The sequence below is a fragment of the Triticum aestivum genome, chromosome 7B (genome assembly GCF_018294505.1).
Source record: "Triticum aestivum cultivar Chinese Spring chromosome 7B, IWGSC CS RefSeq v2.1, whole genome shotgun sequence".
Classification (NCBI taxonomy): domain Eukaryota; kingdom Viridiplantae; phylum Streptophyta; class Magnoliopsida; order Poales; family Poaceae; genus Triticum; species Triticum aestivum.
In genome coordinates, this window is record NC_057813.1 from 307053335 (window position 1) to 307070842 (window position 17508).

General features: G+C 47.8%; 1 protein-coding gene across 2 annotated transcripts in view; it reads left to right on the forward strand.

Moving 5' to 3' along the window:
- Positions 1 to 17508, forward strand: part of LOC123160350 (uncharacterized) — a 44652-nt gene that overhangs the window by 6746 nt on the left and 20398 nt on the right. For both annotated transcript variants that reach the window (XM_044578161.1, XM_044578160.1), the window contains exons 4-6: positions 1264 to 1322; positions 1404 to 1458; positions 1578 to 1628. In XM_044578161.1, coding sequence (XP_044434096.1) covers positions 1264 to 1322; positions 1404 to 1458; positions 1578 to 1628 — 165 coding nt within the window. The remainder of the gene's footprint in view (positions 1 to 1263; positions 1323 to 1403; positions 1459 to 1577; positions 1629 to 17508) is intronic.

A 17508-nucleotide genomic window follows, 5' to 3' on the forward strand; every position in this document is an offset into this window, starting at 1 on the left:
GTTCCATGCATCAAAGATAACAGGACATCGGGGGACTAGGACAGCACCGGTGGTGGTGGAGGACGCCATTCTAGCAGGGGCTTCATGGCGGCAGCAGACCAGGAGAAGAGCAGCAGCAGGTCGTTCAAGACGAGCAGCAGCAAGGGGCACAGATGATCAAACATCCAGTTTCTTGTCTGGTGCAAGGCACCACTTCTTTTTGGTCCTGGGAAGCAGCAAGGTGGGGAAGAAGAACCAGGAGGCTGGCGGCCAGGGAGGCTGGCGGCGTAGCGATGCGGTGCCGGCCGAGAAGGACAGCGGTAGTAGCGGCCTAGAATGGTGGTGGCTACCAACAGCAGGATCAGCTCAGGTCTGCCAAGAAGAACATGGGAGAGGCTTGATGGAGAGAGGGTGGCGGTTGAGGAACCTAACCCTTGCTCTGATACGATGTTATGAAGTGAGCTTCTATTAAACGGGGCCAACATGCTAAGTGTACATATACATGCGAGGGAAATAAGCAAAGAAGCCCCTATACAATATGATAATAACATGTGGAAGTTAGCTATCCACGTGCCAGAACTATGACTGGGATTCAAGATCTTATGGGTTTCAACTCTAGCCTACCCTAACTTGTTTGGGACCGAAAGGATTTGTTCTTTATCTCAATACAAACGAGCGTATACTTGAAGATGTTACTTCCCTTTGTATTTGTTGACAAGTTAATTTTCTTGTTCTTAAAAAAATAAATACTCGCCACGTTCTATTCGATGCGGTCCATGCTCCATTTCATCTCAAGGAGTTAGTTGGCATATGCTAATATTTATTATGAGTATTGAACTGCTATGGTAGCACTGGCATGACATACTGCTATAAATATCTGCTGTTTATTTCAACGAAATGCAACGGTTCCTATTGTATCGCTTTTATTGAAATTCATGCCCTATAAGTCGTTTGGTTTTGTGTTCTTTTTGGTACCAAAATTTAAGACTTGTTTCATCTGAACCAAACATAAACTGTATATTAGACATGTGTTACTTTATAAAGGTGTTCTTTGAAGAGACCTTTGTTAATCAGAAATTTGACCATCCATCTATTATGTGGAATCTTATATTCTTGCGTTTTCATTCTTTTCCACAAATGTTCAATTCCCACCCTTTGTTCGTGGTGTCCAAAGATATATACTCAAGAGTTTAGTTAATCTTGCAAGTTGCAACATCATAGTTCATCCTAGATTTTTTTTCCTGCATGCATGCTTTCAATTACAATCTTTGCCATCCTACGTAGACGTTAGACCTCCTCCAGCTGGAAATCACAAGTACATCTGCAAAACTCGGCCAGAAAAGGTACATTTGTGACCTCTAAAAAGGATCATGCTGCGAGTTCTGAATTGTAAGATAGACTGATTAATTACTTTCTAATGGCAGATTATTTTACACGAAGACAATAGAAACTTTGAGTGTCAAACTACAAGAGCATCAGGTTAGTATTTTAGTTTGTTCCTATGTTGATATTTTCTGATCGTAATTATATGTTTCATGAGTAAAATTATCTAGTTACGAATGCTATTTCCTTGAAACCGTGCACATTTTACTTTGTAGGGATGGCTTGATTCAGATAAGAATAAGATGGTTGCAATAGAACCATTTGCAGTAAGTCTTAAATTCTCATAGTGAATTTGTTTTCTTTTCTTACCATAATTACTATTTCATGTAAAAAATCCATGTCCTTGTTATTCTAGTTTATGTGTTGTATATTAGGGAAATCCATGTTCATAGGAGTCTCATCAGTGCGCTCATCACTAAGAGCCGCACGAGCAAGAAGATCCTGGGTATACTTTCCTTGGAAAATAAATAAGCCATCAGAGATTGAAAGTGCGTTATATCGACTAGAGGGGGGTGAATAGGCGATTTTTATGAATTCTTCGCTGAAGAATTTGCCTATGAGGAAATTCTTAAATGAAGAACTACTTGCAGCGGAATAAGTACTTAAATGTAAACATAACATAACACAAGCATGGTCATTATAATGGAATGAAGACAAGCACAGAGTACAGAAAGCGTAAATATAGGATAACACAGAAAGCAGACGGACAGACTGAAGAAATTAAACTGAGGAAATTAAGAAAGTCTTCAAGCAAATATGAACAAGCACACAACAACAGAAATGAGGAAATGAAAGAGTTGAGAAAATAAAACCAGTAATCTTGGTGAAGACAATGATTTGGTAGACCAGTTCCAACTGTTGTCTTAGTTGTACGTCTGGTTGGAGCGGCTGAGTATTTAAACTCGAGGACACCCAGTCCCGGACATACAGTCCTCATCGTATTTTCCTTGAGCTAAGGTCACACAGACCTCGCCTAATCACTCGTGGTAAGTCTTTAGGTGACATCCAAACCTTCACAGACTAGGTTACTTGGCGATCCACAATTCCTCTTGGATGCTCTAGACCATAACACCTAACCATCTGGAAGAAGCACAGTCTTTAAAGGTAACAAGCGTCAGATCCACGCAGGATCAATCTCTTCAGTGATGCTCAATCACTTTGGGTTTGTAGGTGTTGGGTTTGGGTTTTCCTCACTGATGATTTTCGCTCAAAGTCCTCGGAGGATGGGATACTCTCAAATGACAAGTTTCAGTTTCTCTCGGAGCAGCCAACCAGCTAGTGGTTGTAGGGGGTGGCTATTTATAGCGTAGGGAGCAGCCCGACATGATAAGACATAAATGCCCTTGTCTGATATGACCGTTAGGTGGGTAGATATTTTGGGACAGCTGGCGCATAGCATAGCAACGGTCGGAATTTTAACTCTCAAATTCCTCAGGGCTATCATGTTCCTCACTGTGTAGGCAATCCGCACTGGCGAATTCCTAACTTCTTAGTCAGAACAAATTTCTCAAAGACCAGAAAAACTTCGTCTTTGTCACTGAAGAATATGACTGAACTGTATGAGATTTTCAATGGCTTCACTCGAAGGGATTGGTAGGTGTAGAATTTTGAGTTGAGCATCACATGGAAATTTTTCCTTTGTATTTCCTCGACCCCCTTTAACAGTACGATGTTTCCTATGACTCAAGAAAGAGAAAATAAAACTACGAAAACAAAAGTCTTCACGCTTTATGTTCCTCGAATGAATACCAAGTCTTTAAGGTCACACCAATTTCTTCACTTTCAAAGTCTTCAGAAAGTCTTTAGAAATTCAAAGTCTTCAGTTGAAGAACTTCATTTTTAGGGGTCGACTTTCTTTGTAAATATTAAACTCCTCATAGACTTTTAAACCTGTGTACATTCACAAACGCATCAGTCCCTTAACCTATAAGTCTTCAATACACCAAAATCACTAAGGGGCACTAGATGCACTTACAATCTCCCCTTTTTGGTGATTGATGACAATATAGATTAAGTTTTCAATGGGGATAAATATATAAATTGTAAGTATTGATGTTGAGGAATTTGATTGCAAGATATAAAAGAACTCTCCCTGAAGATGTGCATAGTGAGGAATTTGCTTTTGAAGCATTGCACACATGAAGAGTATAATCATGGAGATCTCCCCCTATATCTTGTAATTCATACACGCATTTGACATATAATATGAAGATTTTGAAATGCATGATAATATGGTGACTGATGTAATTCAGCATGCGTGCATTGACATTAATGAGGAATAAGCATGCAGAAGAACACAACAAAAGTATCAGACCACCATAGAGTTTAAGATTACAACTCGATCGACAAAGTCATCAGAAGAGCGAGAGTTGTAACTTAGCAAAAAAAAGCCCATATAAGATAGACCCGCTTGAAGACTAACTCAAATTTCTCCTCCTTTGTCTTCGAATGACCAAAAAGGTCGAAACTGAGGACTAACGCCCCTGAAGAATATCATGATGATGGAGGAGCGCTAGCGTTGTCAGGGTCTTGAGTCGTTGTAGGGCCTGCTGCAGTGTCGTTCAAGTCTTCATACTCGTTCGTGGCGCGCGATGAAGAATATGAACTGGCCACCAAGGAAGGAACCTTGACCTTCTTGAATTTCTTCGGTGGAGAAGCATACCAGTCAAAATCTTCCTTGAAGCCCATTTGCTTCAGATCTTCTTCACCATATAGATGTGACAGGATAGCCCAGGTGCGATCAAAAATTTCATGGAGATAGTAATGGTTTTTCTTCACTGCATTAAGTGTAGAAGTCATGTTGTGAAGAATAGGGCTAAACTGACGCTTAACCCATTTGTGGTTTCGATCCACCTTCTGGTGAAGACTTAGAAGCAGCTCACGGTCAGTCATCACACGAGGAGCAGTGGCTTGAGGACTTGACTTGGTAGCATTGGCAGCAGAATTATAAGTGGCAGAGTCATCATTGGTGGAGTAAGATGCAGCTTTGCGGAACTGACCATGCAATGAACGAATGCCTTCATCGATAACGGCTGGTGACTTGCCCTTCTCATTAGATGAGGAAAATGTCCGCTTGAGAACTTCAATAGGGGGCAAGTAGCTGAGGTGATTCTGAAAATCAGTCTTGTAGTTGAGTGAAAACCTTGTTCTGAGGAATCTCATAATCCACGGCGCGTAAGGCTTCAGCTCAAAAGGTGAAAGTGCAACATTTGTCAGAGTTCTCATGAAGAAATCATGATAATTTATGGGGATGTCATGCATTATGTTAAATAGCATATTCTTCATCATCCCAATAATTTCTTCATCGGATGAGTCATGGCCTTTGATAGGACTCATGGTCTTCGTCAGAATGCGATAGATGGTCCTTGGTACATAGAGCAATTCCTTCACGAGGAATTTGGTCCTTGGGGCTTGACCAGACTTCAGAGGCTTCATGAGCACTTGCATATAGTGAGCAGTGAGTTCAGGCTCATCATACAGACAACGAGCACCTTCAGGTGAAGGACTGACTGGCAGGTCACGAAGCAATTCATAGGCTGATGCCTTATAATGAGTGTTTTCAGTCATCCAGTCCAACACCCAAGAGTTGACGTTACCAGCATCACCTGTGATATGCAGCGTTGCGTAGAATTGAAGAATAAGCTCTTCGTTTCAATCAACAATGTCAGAGCAAAAGTTGAGCAAGCCTGCATCATGAAGCATACTGAAGACTTGAGAGAAGTAAGGCATGGATTCCATGTCCATGTGAGGAATGTGCTCGTGGTCGAAGACTTTGTCCTTGTTAAAAAGCAGTGAAGAATAGAAGTTTGCTTGGCTGGCAGTCTAGAAACGCTTTCTTCTAAGACGAGTATTGTCATATGAATTGAATTCAGTGAAGAACACATGTTCGCCGAAGAAAATTATCAACCTTAAATTTTTACTTGAAGAAAGGATCCTTTAGCTTGGGCTGAGGAGTGTCAGTCAATTGCATCACCACCTCAGGAATCACAATCTCAGTTTCCTCAGGCTGAGGAATTTCAGGCTCTTCTGCAGCTTCAGCCTGAGTCTTCAATTCTTTATTTATAATTTCTTCACCACTAGTGGCTGAAATTTTTTCATGGACAGACGGAGTTGTATGAGGTTCTTCAGATCCCATTTGTACTTCAGTAGCAGCTGGGGACTGAGGAATTGTTTGGAGTAGAGTGAACATTAGAGAGTTGGGGTGCTGACTTTCCCAAAAATCATCATTGAGCACAAGAGTGGTACAGCCAATGTCCACATCCTCATCTTCCATTTCTTCGACACCTGCCTCTTCAGCAGTGAACTGAGGCATAAGTGAGGAAATGACTGGGGTTGAAGGGATTGCATTCACTTCAATTTCTTCGTACAACTGGTCTGTCGAAGCAGCAGAAGGAGTTTCTTCATCAGATTCATTGAGAATCACATAATCTTCACCAAAAGAAACAAGGTCCTTTGATGGCATGAAAAAGACTGGAACGACATTAATTGGGTTGTTAATTAAACTAGTCAGTGGCTTCATCTTCTTCGGAGTTGAAGAATTTGATGAAGTTGATGCCTTCTTTTTTTTCGCAGCTGCACGCTCTGCAGCCTTGGTCTTCTTCGCATCTGATGCAGATGGAAGGATTGGAGTTGGTGTAGGCGCAGGAGGTGCAGAGGACTTTGGTTCATTTTCTTCAGGCGCAACTGATGTAGTTGCCCTGACTTCTTCACTTTCTTCAGGCGTACTACTAGTGGATGCCCTGGCAATTTCTTCAGCGGCTGGAATGGAGTCATCAGCCCTGATACTCTCATTTTCTTCAGCAACCTGATTGTCATCAGCGGTGCTGGCATGTTCTTCAGTAGGCTGAGCAGATGCTTCAGCCGGTGTAACTTCAATGTGCACAGGAGGAGCAGCACTTAAAGTGAATTTCTTCGTCAGATTGACGAACTGAACCTTGGCGCCTTTCCAATCAGCATAGTAACGATCAAATTCATCATTCAGTTGCTTGATTTCAGCTTGCAAGACAACGAGTTGGTCAGGGGTAAGAGTGAGGACATTGTCCTTGAGGTAGCGCTGCTTCTTGTACTGCGCTTTCTTCAGCCTTCTGCAGCTGTGAAGGTCGTCAAACTTGGTATGAAGTCTCTGAAGACTTTCAGCCAAAGCTTTCGACTGATCCATTTCTTCACCAAACATATCATCGCTCTTATTTAGCATGTATTAAACTTTTTCCAAAGCTCTTTGTTGTTTAGTGGCAAGGAAAGTAAGTTTGACATAGCTAGGTCCAAATTTATCGCCTATTGGACTCTGATAGGTAGCAATCAATTATCTTAGCACTGTTTGCCATAAGGCAGGGTGTAGAAGATAATGATTCTGGTTTGAATGTCATCGCATTAAGAGATTCCTTGTAATCCTCAAACCAAGGATCATGGCGGGTTCGATGACCTTCATAGACCTCAGAGAGACGGTCCCAGATTAGCTTCGCGTGATTGAGGTGCATGACGTAACTGAACTGATTTCGAGACAGACTGGAGCAGATGACATCCTTCGCTGTGAGATTAAGTAAAGTGTACTTGCGAATGTCATCAGCCTCCGCCATCTTGCATAGATCGGTAAGGCCAATCTCAGTGACGGTCCACAGTTCGCTGTCCATGGCCATGAGTCGCTTCTTCATCATGGCCTTCCACCGAGGATACTCATGACCGTCAAAGATGGGGCAGGATACGTTCCTCAATCCTGCAGTCGACATAATTAAAACTCTAGACGATTAAACCAAAATCACATATAACAAGGGAGTACCTTGCTCTGATACCAATTGAAAGTGCGTTATATCGACTAAAGGAGGGGGGGGGGGCGAATAGGCGATTTTTATGAATTCTTCACTGAGGAATTTGCCGGTGAGGAAATTCCTAAATGAAGAACTACTTACAGTGGAATAAGTACTCAAATGTAAACATAACAGAACACAAGCATGGTTATCATAATGGAATGAAGACAAGCACAGAGTACAGAAAGCGTAAACACATGATAACACACAAAGCAGACGGACAGATTGAAGAAATTGAACTGAGGAAATTGAGAAAGTCTTCAGTCAAAGTCTTCAAGCAGATATGAACAAGCACACAACAACAGAAATGAGAAAATGAAAGAGTTGAGAAAATAAAACCAGTAATCTTGGTGAAGACAATGATTTGGTAGACCAGTTTCAACTGTTGTCTTAGTTGTACGTCTGGTTGGAGCGGCTGAGTATTTAAACTCGAGGACACGCAGTCCCGGACACATAGTCCTCACTGTATTCTCCTTGAGCTAAGGTCACACAGAACTCGCCCAATCACTCGTGGTAAGTCTTCAAGTGACTTCCAAACCTTCACAGACTAGGTTACTCGGCGATCCATAATTCCTCTTGGATGCTCTAGACCACGACGCCTAATCGTCTGGAAGAAGCACAGTCTTCAAAGGTAATAAGCGTCGGATCCACGCATGATCAATCTCTTCAGTGATGCTCAATCACTTTGGATTTGTAGGTGTTGGGTTTGGGTTTTCCTCACTGATGATTTTCGCTCAAAGTCCTCGGAGGATGGGATGCTCTCAAATGACAAGTGTCAGTTTCTCTCGGAGCAGCCAACCAGCTAGTGGTTGTAGGGGGTGGCTATTTATAGCGTAGGGAGCAGCCCGACATGATAAGACATAAATGCCCTTGTCTGATATGACCGTTAGGTGGGTAGATATTTTGGGACAGCTGGCGCATAGCACAGCAACGGTCGGAATTTTGACTCTCAAATTCCTCAGGGCTATCATGTTCCTCACTGTGTAGGCAATCCGCACTGGCGAATTCCTAACTCCTTAGTCAGAACAAATTTCTTAGAGATCAGAAGAACTTTGTCTTTGTCACTGAAGAATATGACTGAACTGTATGAGATTTTCAATGGCTTCACTCGAAGAGATTGGTAGGTGTAGGATTTTGAGTTGAGCATCACATGGAAATTTTTCCTTTGTATTTCCTCGACCCCCTTTAACAGTACGATGTTTCTTATGACTCAAGAAAGAGAAAATAAAACTACGAAAACAAAAGTCTTCACGCTTCATGTTCCTCGAATGAATACCAAGTCTTCGAGGTCACACCAATTTCTTCACTTTCAAAGTCTTTAGAAAGTCTTCAGAAATTCAAAGTCTTCAGTTGAAGAACTTCATTTTTAGGTGTCGACTTTCTCTGTAAATATCAAACTCCTCATAGACTTATAGACCTGTGTACACTCACAAACGCATTAGTCCCTTAACCTATAAGTCTTCAATACACCAAAATCACTAAGGGGCACTAGATGCACTTACAGAGGTGGAGGAAACCTCAATCCCAAGAAAGTAACAAAGAGGACACAGATCAGACATAAGAAACTTCTCATTGAGTCGGGCCTTGACAAAGGCAATGTACTTGGAATCATCGCCACTGATGATCATGTCATCGACGTATAGAAGAAGAGTGCGACCACAAGCAGAAAGGTGGACAAACAACGCTGGATCATGAGCACTGGGCGAAAAACCAGCTGTAGTGACCACATAGGCAAAACACTCAAACCAAGCGCAGGGGGCTTGCTTAAAGGCCATAGAGAGAGCGACGAAGACGACAAACCGTGCCATCAGGAACTGAATACCCAGGTGGTGGCTGCATATAAATTTCCTCGCACAACTCACCATTAAGAAAGGCATTCTTAACATTAAGCTGAGAAACGGACCAGTGGTGAACAGAGGCCACAACAAGAAGTGTCCGGACGGTGGTCATATGGGCCACAGGAGCAAAGGTCTCACCGTAATCACGACCATGCTCCTGCTGAAAGCCATGAGCCACAAGACGAGCTTTATAACGCTCAAGAGAACCATCAGAGCGGGTCTTAATCTTATAGACCCACTTACAAGTGATGGGACAAATATGGGGAGGAAGAGAAACCAGATTCCACGTGCCGGTGCGCTCAAGGGCAGCAATCTTCTCTGCCATCGCAAACTGCCATTCAGGATGAACAACAACATCTCGATAAGTGGGCTCAAGAACGGTCGAAAGACCATAGCGAGAAGGAGAATATTGGTCAGGGGGCGGACAAGGCCGAGAACGAAGACCATAAGTCGGTTGAGAGGAGGAAAGACGACACACCAAAAGTAGAGGGCACATCAGTCGACTCACCCGCAACACATGGACGACGAGTATAATGGAAAGGAAAGGAGGGAAGAGGTGGAATAACTGAAGGTGGAGATGGGGAATGTATCGGTGAAGGTGGAGAGTCATGCGATGAGGGAGGAGAAGAAACCGTAGGAGAGAACGATGTCGGATCTACAATAGCGGGACGAGTAGGAATACCGGGCGCTGAGGGAGGTGTATCTGGAAACGTAAGGAAAGAGATGTCCTTCATGGAAAAGGCCAAGGAGGATGGACGCTGGTAGAAGGGAGGAGACTCATCAAAGGTCACATCCCGGGAAATACACATCCGGTGACTGACAGGATCCCAACAATGATAGCCTTTATGTCCATCACTTTATCTGAGAAAGACACACTCAACAGACTGAGCGGTCAGTTTGGTGCGTTCAAGAGGGCCAAGCAAATCATAGCAAACACAACCAAACAAACGAAGTGCTGAATAATCAGGAGAATGACCAGAAAGATGCTCGAGGGGAATACCACCCTATAGAGCAGCAGATGGCTGAATGTTGATGAGAGAGGTGGAAGTGGTAACAACCTCGGCCCAGAAATGAGGTGGAAGAGAGGCAACGATCATCATCACACGCGCCGTCTCAAGAAGATGACGATGCTTACGCTCAGCCACACCATTCCAAGCATGAGCACCAGGGCAAGAGAACTGAGTAAGAGTACCTTGCTCAACAAGGAATCTTCTCAACGCATGGGAGATATACTCACTAGCTGAATCTGCGCGAAAAACACGAGTAGGAGTGGAATATTGGGTATGAACCATTGCAAGAATTTTTTTGTGTATAGATCCAAGTGTACCGAGAAAAATCGTCTATAAAGATGATATAGTAGCGATGTCCCCCTTTCAAAGCGAAGGGAGTCGGACTCCAAACATCATAGTGAACGAGATCAAAAGGGCGTTCGGACACTGACTCGCTGTGAGGATAGGGTAGCTGAATCTGCTTAACAAGCCTACAACCCAGACAATCCAACGAAGTGTTACCGGAGACAGACCCCAAAACACGGCGATGAACCGAAGATGAGAGACGAGAACTACGTAAATGGCCAAGACGATGATGCCACTGCTGAAAAGAGCTGGTAGATGCAGCAACAGGGGCTGCGAGACTGGTGGCGGTGGCAGCGGAGGAAATACGAAGCCAGTCAAGCTCCTAGAGACCATCAGAGCGTCAAGGGCCAGCACCAAGCAGAGTGCCTGTGCGACGATCCTGAACAAAACAGGAATCAAAGTCGAGAATGACCCTACAACTAGAGTCAACAATCTGACCACCAGATATGAGCTGCATTTTAAGTTGAGGAACATGAGCTATAGAGGGAACATGAAATGAAGAAGTGCTAAGAGTGCCTCGACTAGCTACAGGGAGGGGAGTGCCATCAGCCGTAAGAACACGAACAAGAGACTCGATGAGACGCGTCGCCACTTTGTGAGACGCGTCTACTTCTCTCGGACGCCCCGCGCGTCGCCACTCCGTGAGACACGTCTACATCACTCGGACGCCCCGCGCATCGTCACTCCGCGGGATGTGTCTACTTCACCGGTCGCCCCGCACATCATCACTCCGCGGGACGCGTCTACTTCACTCGGACGCCCCGTGCATGGCCACTCCGGTGGACACGTCCATACCATACGGCCGCCCCGCGCGTCGTCAGTTGGTTGGACACGTCCTCACCATTCGGCCGCCCCGTGCGTCGACACTCGTTTGGGCTAGGCCTCACGCGAAATTTCCGCGGCGAATCAATCTGATCAATTGCCCACATCTCCTTTTCGAAAGGACGTCTGTCAGTCCGACTGACCACCCTCCGTGGGGACCCGTGCACTCGAACACGTAAAACACCCGACTGAAGTCAGCTTCAGACCACCCTCCGTGGGGAGCCGCGCACTCGGACACGTAAAACACCCGACTGAAGTCATCTTCAGGCCACCCTCCATGGGGACCCGTGCACTCGGACACGTAAAATACCCGACCGAAGTCAGCTTCAGACCACCCTTCGTGGGGATCCGTGCACTCGGATACGTAAAACACCCGACTGAAGTCATCTTCAGACCACCCTTCGTGGGGACCCGTGCACTCGGACACGTAAAACACCCAACTGAAGTCATTTTCAGGATCACTATGAGATGAGCTTGACGCCCCTCCGCGGATTAACTTGGCCCTTCCACTAGGGTCTAAGGCGCATGCCTCATAAGCTTGGACTCGAAGATGGCCTGCGTTGGCATTCCCCCAGGATAAGGAGTGGCATCTCTCCGGAGAGTCAGACCACGCGCCAGTGTCGTCACTCGGGTTTTATGGCATGTCCACACTCGGACTCGAGTCTATCTCTTCCGAGAGACATGAATGCCACCAAGTTTTGCTCGACGATCAACAACATCCGATCATTTGGAAAACCTTTTAGTCCTCACCACTCGGTCGCCCCGCGCGTCGCCATGGTTGGACACATCCTCACCACTCGGCACCCCGCGCGTCGCCACTCGGCAAGACACATCTACATCAATCAGCTGCCCCGCACATCGCCATCGGTTGAACACCTTCACCACTCAGCCACTCGCGCACCTTCAGACAACTAAGTCATTCTGCATGCACTATATTCTGTTATTTCCATGTTCCTGAGTATCTCGTAATTCACACATCACGTTCACTCGGAGGCCATGCCACCGAGTCCAACTTCCATTTTTACGCATACGTCAATCACGAACACCATGTGTTCTTCATTTCGAGTTTGCATCGGTCCTCGAGGGCTTCAACTCAGTCGGAACACTACACTTCCGTTTATTTGAACCAGCACTCCAACATGTCCGGTTGGATCCTTCACTCTTTTAGACTCTTGCTGGTGCTGAACCAGCAAGCCCCTTGCACACCGAGCGGGTGTCTATGGGTATTATTTACACAAATCATTTCAGCACACATCAAATTTCCTCGGTAAATTATTACGTTGGCTTGTGCTATTTTTCATACACAAGTTACGCGATCACTCGACGGCCCTATGCACCAACTTCATCGCTACTCGGACTCGGTCACCGTACCAGTCCTAGCGCACCACAACACCGACCTTGTCGCTCTGTTCACTTCAAACACATCCGGCCAACCCCTCTGTGGAATCCTCTTCATCGTATCAATAATATAGACCTCGTCAGGCATGAGACAGATAAATCACTTTTGTAATCAAACAACACACTTCACTCCTTTGCGAGTTTGCCTCTTTTGAGCATCACTTGGAAGCTTCTCCTCATCTTTATCCGAGTCCGACTCGATGAATTACACATTATCCATTCAAAACTATATTTCTCGTATTCCAACATGTCCGTTGTTGAAGCCTGTAGTATGCTCGGGGGCTACACCGCTCTCGAGGGCTGCAGCTCATTCGGAATGACACTCTCTTGAGCGGTCGAGTACTTCATCACCAGTTAGATCCTTCACTTCAACAAATGCATTCGATCCGTCACTTTGACAAGTTTCATAATCACTCGGACACTCTTGCGCGCGATCTTCATTCCTACTCAGGCTCAGTTGTCGCGCCGGACTTGTTGCGTCGCAACCACACTACACCGACCTCCTCGCTACATCAACTCCGAAAGCTTTTGGCTAACTCCTTCGAAGACCATTTTTTCCACTTGGCTGGACACGTAGTCTTTCGCTCGGCCACCTCGCACATCATCACTCGACCGCCCCGCTCGTCACCACTCGGTTGTGCACATATTCACCACTCGGCCGCCCCGCGTGTCGCCACTCGGTTGTGCACGTCCTTACCACTCGGCCGCCCCGCGCGTCGCCACTCGGTTGTGCACGTCCTCACCACTCGGCCGCCCCACGCGTCGCCACTCGGTTGTGCACGTCCTCACCACTCGGCCGCCCCGCGCGTCCCCACTCGGTTGTGCACGTCTTCACCACTCGGCCGCCCCGCGCGTCGCCACTTGGTTGTGCACGTCTTTGCCACTCGGCCGCCCCGCGCGTCGTCACTCGGCTGTACACATCCTCGCCCCTCGGCCGCCCCGCGCGTCACCATCAGTTGGACATGTCTTCACCACTACACCCAACACGGGAACGAATAAGTTTCTCATATGATCAAACCTCATATCGCACTCTGTAGCAGGCTTACCTCTTTCGAGCATCACTCGGGGGCTGCGCACCATGCCGCCCTCAGGGGTTACGCCCATTTGATCAACCTGTTGATCACATCAGGAATATTTTTCTGACCATACATGCTCGGTCCGCCGAAGATCTATAAGGGTAGCACCATCCACTCGGACGATCGCCCAAATCATTACCTGGAGTCATCTTCAGGACTGCGAAGGGTGAAAATGACGTTCCTCTACAAATACACTTGGCCCTTATTCTAGGCTCCAAGGCGTCAGTTTCACAAACTTGGACTCAGAGATGGCATGTGCTGGTGTTCCCCCGGGATAATGAGTAGCCCCTCTCCGGAGAATCAGCCCACACGCTAGTCACGCCACTTGGGTTTCATGGCACGTCCACATCGGACCACTAGTCTATCTCCTCCGGAGACATACGAGTGCCACCATGTTTTTCCTTGCAGTCAACATACCCCGATCAGTCGCGAAGCACGTCCACTCGGACAAATACCCCTTTCATGCAAAAGGGTGAAAACAAGAAGCTAACGGTCAATGTAAGAAGTACTACTGGAACAAATACCACAAGGATTCTTCCCAAAGTGGGGGCTTGATCTCCAAGATGAGGGGATACAAGGAGCAAAGCTCTCTAGTGTCTATCAAAGCTCTCTAGTGTCTTATCAAATACTTTGCTAACCTCTAGAACAAGCTAGGTGAGGAGTACTTATAGGCTAGGGCCGAAATTGAGGGAAAACGGGGGTACATGGGTCTTTTACCCTTAGTGCACGCAGACACAAGCTGGACGGGTCCGGGCACCCGGTGCAAAGGGGTCCGAGCACCCGGAGGTTACCGAGAAGAGGGGGGCTGGTCACCCGGGGTGGTAAGGGGCGCGCTGGGCTGCGGCTGTAGGAGGGCCTGGCACCTGGGGCCATTTGGCCGGGCACCCGGGGTGGCCCAAGTCAGCGCCAGGCGGGGGAGCCGGGCACGCGGGGGCAGTGGCCTGGGCACCCGGGGCGGCGGGGCAGCGCCCAGGCTGGGTGGCCGGGCACCCAGGGCGTCCAGGGCCAGCTCCCAGCCGGAGGCCGGGCACCCGGGGGCAGAGGGGGCCGGGCACCCGGGGTGTCCAGAGCTTCCGCGTCTTCATGCCCTTCTCCTCCCTCTTCCATAGTTGCTTGTATCTTCGTCCTCGCCTCTTCACGGTCATCTTCTTGGTACCTAAGAATGCACAATGTCTCCGTTTGAGGTAGGACCCAACTCTCACGTGAATTCGAATGGAGTTCGAAGAGGAAGGAGTTAACTTCGGTTTCAATGACACGTGCGCGAGCTCTCGTCATTTGTCCTCTTAGTGCTTGCGGTGGTGAGGGGACGTCCATGGGGATGGTCGAGGGATGCTCCGCATCAGATATGAAGGTGAGTGATTATGCGGGCCTGTTGTAGGTCATGTGGATTGACCGCGAATGCCCGCTCTGATCGAAGGGGTCAGAAGGGCATTTGGAGTGCTCCAAACCCGTTTTGCAGTTGTTTGAGGACCTGCAAGAATATGAGATGCAGAGACGTTGTGGGAAGTGCAACATGTGTGATCATGCACACCATGATTGTGGAGGATGAGGGTGACGGAGTTCGTCATGGTCTGGAATTTGAGCACATGGGTGATCCTATCCAACTTACAAATCATAATCCGGCGACGTTCGCTAAAGGACGGGGATGCAAACACATCATTCTTCCACAGGCAGAGCACCTACTGCCGACAGAAGAGTAGGATGCACAACATCACCTCCGCGATTGCGTCCTCATCGAGCACATCGACGTGGAGGAAGCGACTTTCTTACACTTTGATGGCCCACTGGGCACCTCTGTCGATCGCGACTGCACGCTGAACCTTGTGGCGCAACATGGAGGAGATATGGAACGCAATAAAGCGGCTTCCTGCACGCAAGGCGCCGGGCCCTGACGGCTCTACTTCCGAGTTCCTTCGTGCCTCTTGGCACATGGTTAAGCAGGACATTGTGGACGTTTTCCAGCAGCTCTACGACATGCGCGGACAAGGATTTTGCCGCCTCAACCAAGTGCTCCTTACCTTGCTGCCCAAGCGCGTCGATGTTGTCGGATTCCCTGATTGCAGGTCTATTAGTCTGATCCATCTTGTCGCTAAGTTCGCGAAAACACTCTTGCTACGCCGTGCCTCTAAGTTGTTTGGCCTCGTCAGCTCGAACTAGAACGCTTTCGTCCCAGGGCACAACCTTCTCGGTAACTTTGTCCTGGTCAAGCAATCAGCCTACCTACTCCACTAGCTCAAGGCCCCTAGAGTCCTCCTCATGCTTGACCTCGTGAAGGCCTTCGATTCCATCTCATGGCAGTTCCTCTTTGAGGTATTGCGTCGGTATGGCTTTAGGGATCGCTTCCTAGAATGGCTTGCAATCCTGCTACCTTTGGCGAGCACGCGAATCCTCAATGGAGCCCCTAGACCGCCAATTTGGCACCGCCACGGCCTCCGACAAAGCGACCCGCTGTCCCCATAGCTCTTCGTCCTCGCGCGTGGATGTGCTTGGGCGTTTGATCAGTCATGCCGTCTCTCTTGGTATCAGCCGCACCTGCGACGCTCCATCCCGGCAATCTCACTAAACGTTGTCGATATCGTGTTGTGTTGTCACCCATCGCCAGCTGAGGTCATTGTGGTGAAGGAGACCCTCCAGCTATTTGGCCATGCCTCGGAGCTCCGCGTCAACTCCGCCAAGAGCTCCGCCACCCTCCATTGCGACATCGGCATAGCAACACCCGTTGTCTAGCTCCTGGGGTGCCCAATCGTTGAGCTCCCACTCACTTGGGAATTCTACTCACGGTGAGACGCCCCACCGCCTCGCAGCTGCAGCCTCTCGTGTATACGGCACAAGGACAACTTCCATCTCGGAAAAGAGGACTCATGAACAAGGTTGGGCGCCTCGCAACAGTCAAGTCTGTCCTCTATGCGATCCCCATACACCAGCTGCTGGTCTTTGCTCGTCCAAGAAAATCATCAAGCATCTCGAGAAGATTGAGATAGGGTTCCTGTGGGCTGGGTGCGAGGCTGCCAATAGCGGGCAACTGCCATGTCAATTGCGCCGAACTTGCCACCAATTGAGTTTGGAGGCCTCGGCATCCCAGACCTAGAGCGAACCGGGCTGGCGCTTCGCTTGCGATGGCTCTGGTTGAGCCGCACTGATAGCAACTGAGCATGTAGCAACTTAGACTTGCAGTTCTGTGCCGAGGAGTGAGCTCTATTCTTTGCCTCCACCTTGATGGCAATGGGTGATGGCTGATGGAGTCACGTACCTAGGGTAGGGTCACGGACCTGATCTAAGTACCCTGCCCGAGGACACCCTTAGAAGAGATCACCTTCCAGTCGACCTACGAAGGACTCACTCGACTGACTTGAAGGACTCGACCACGAAGACTCACTCGACCACCAGAAGGTCAAGAAGCACTCTGCACTGCAACGACCTGTAATTAAGTAGACTTTATGATAGTAAAGACACTTTATGTGGGGCGTTACCTGTAACGCCCCGGGCTTAATACACCTTAAACCCTTCATTACGTGGGCTGGCTGGGGTCCTGGCGCACTCTATATAAGCCACCTCCCTCCACAGGCAGAAGGGTTCGGCACCTTGTAATCCATATACACATAATCCACTCGACCGCCTCCGGGCTCCGAGACGTAGGGCTTTTACTTCCTCCGAGAAGGGCCTGAACTCGTACATCTCTTGTGTTTACAACCTCTCCATAGCTAGGACCTTGCCTCTCCATACCTACCCCCCACTCTACTGTCAGACTTAGAACCACGACAATGGCCGCACCACCTTATTTTGGGAGGACCAGTGGATCGGCGGGCGCTCAGTCAGCGAGATTGCTCCGCATCTTTCTGACTGCGTCGCTAAG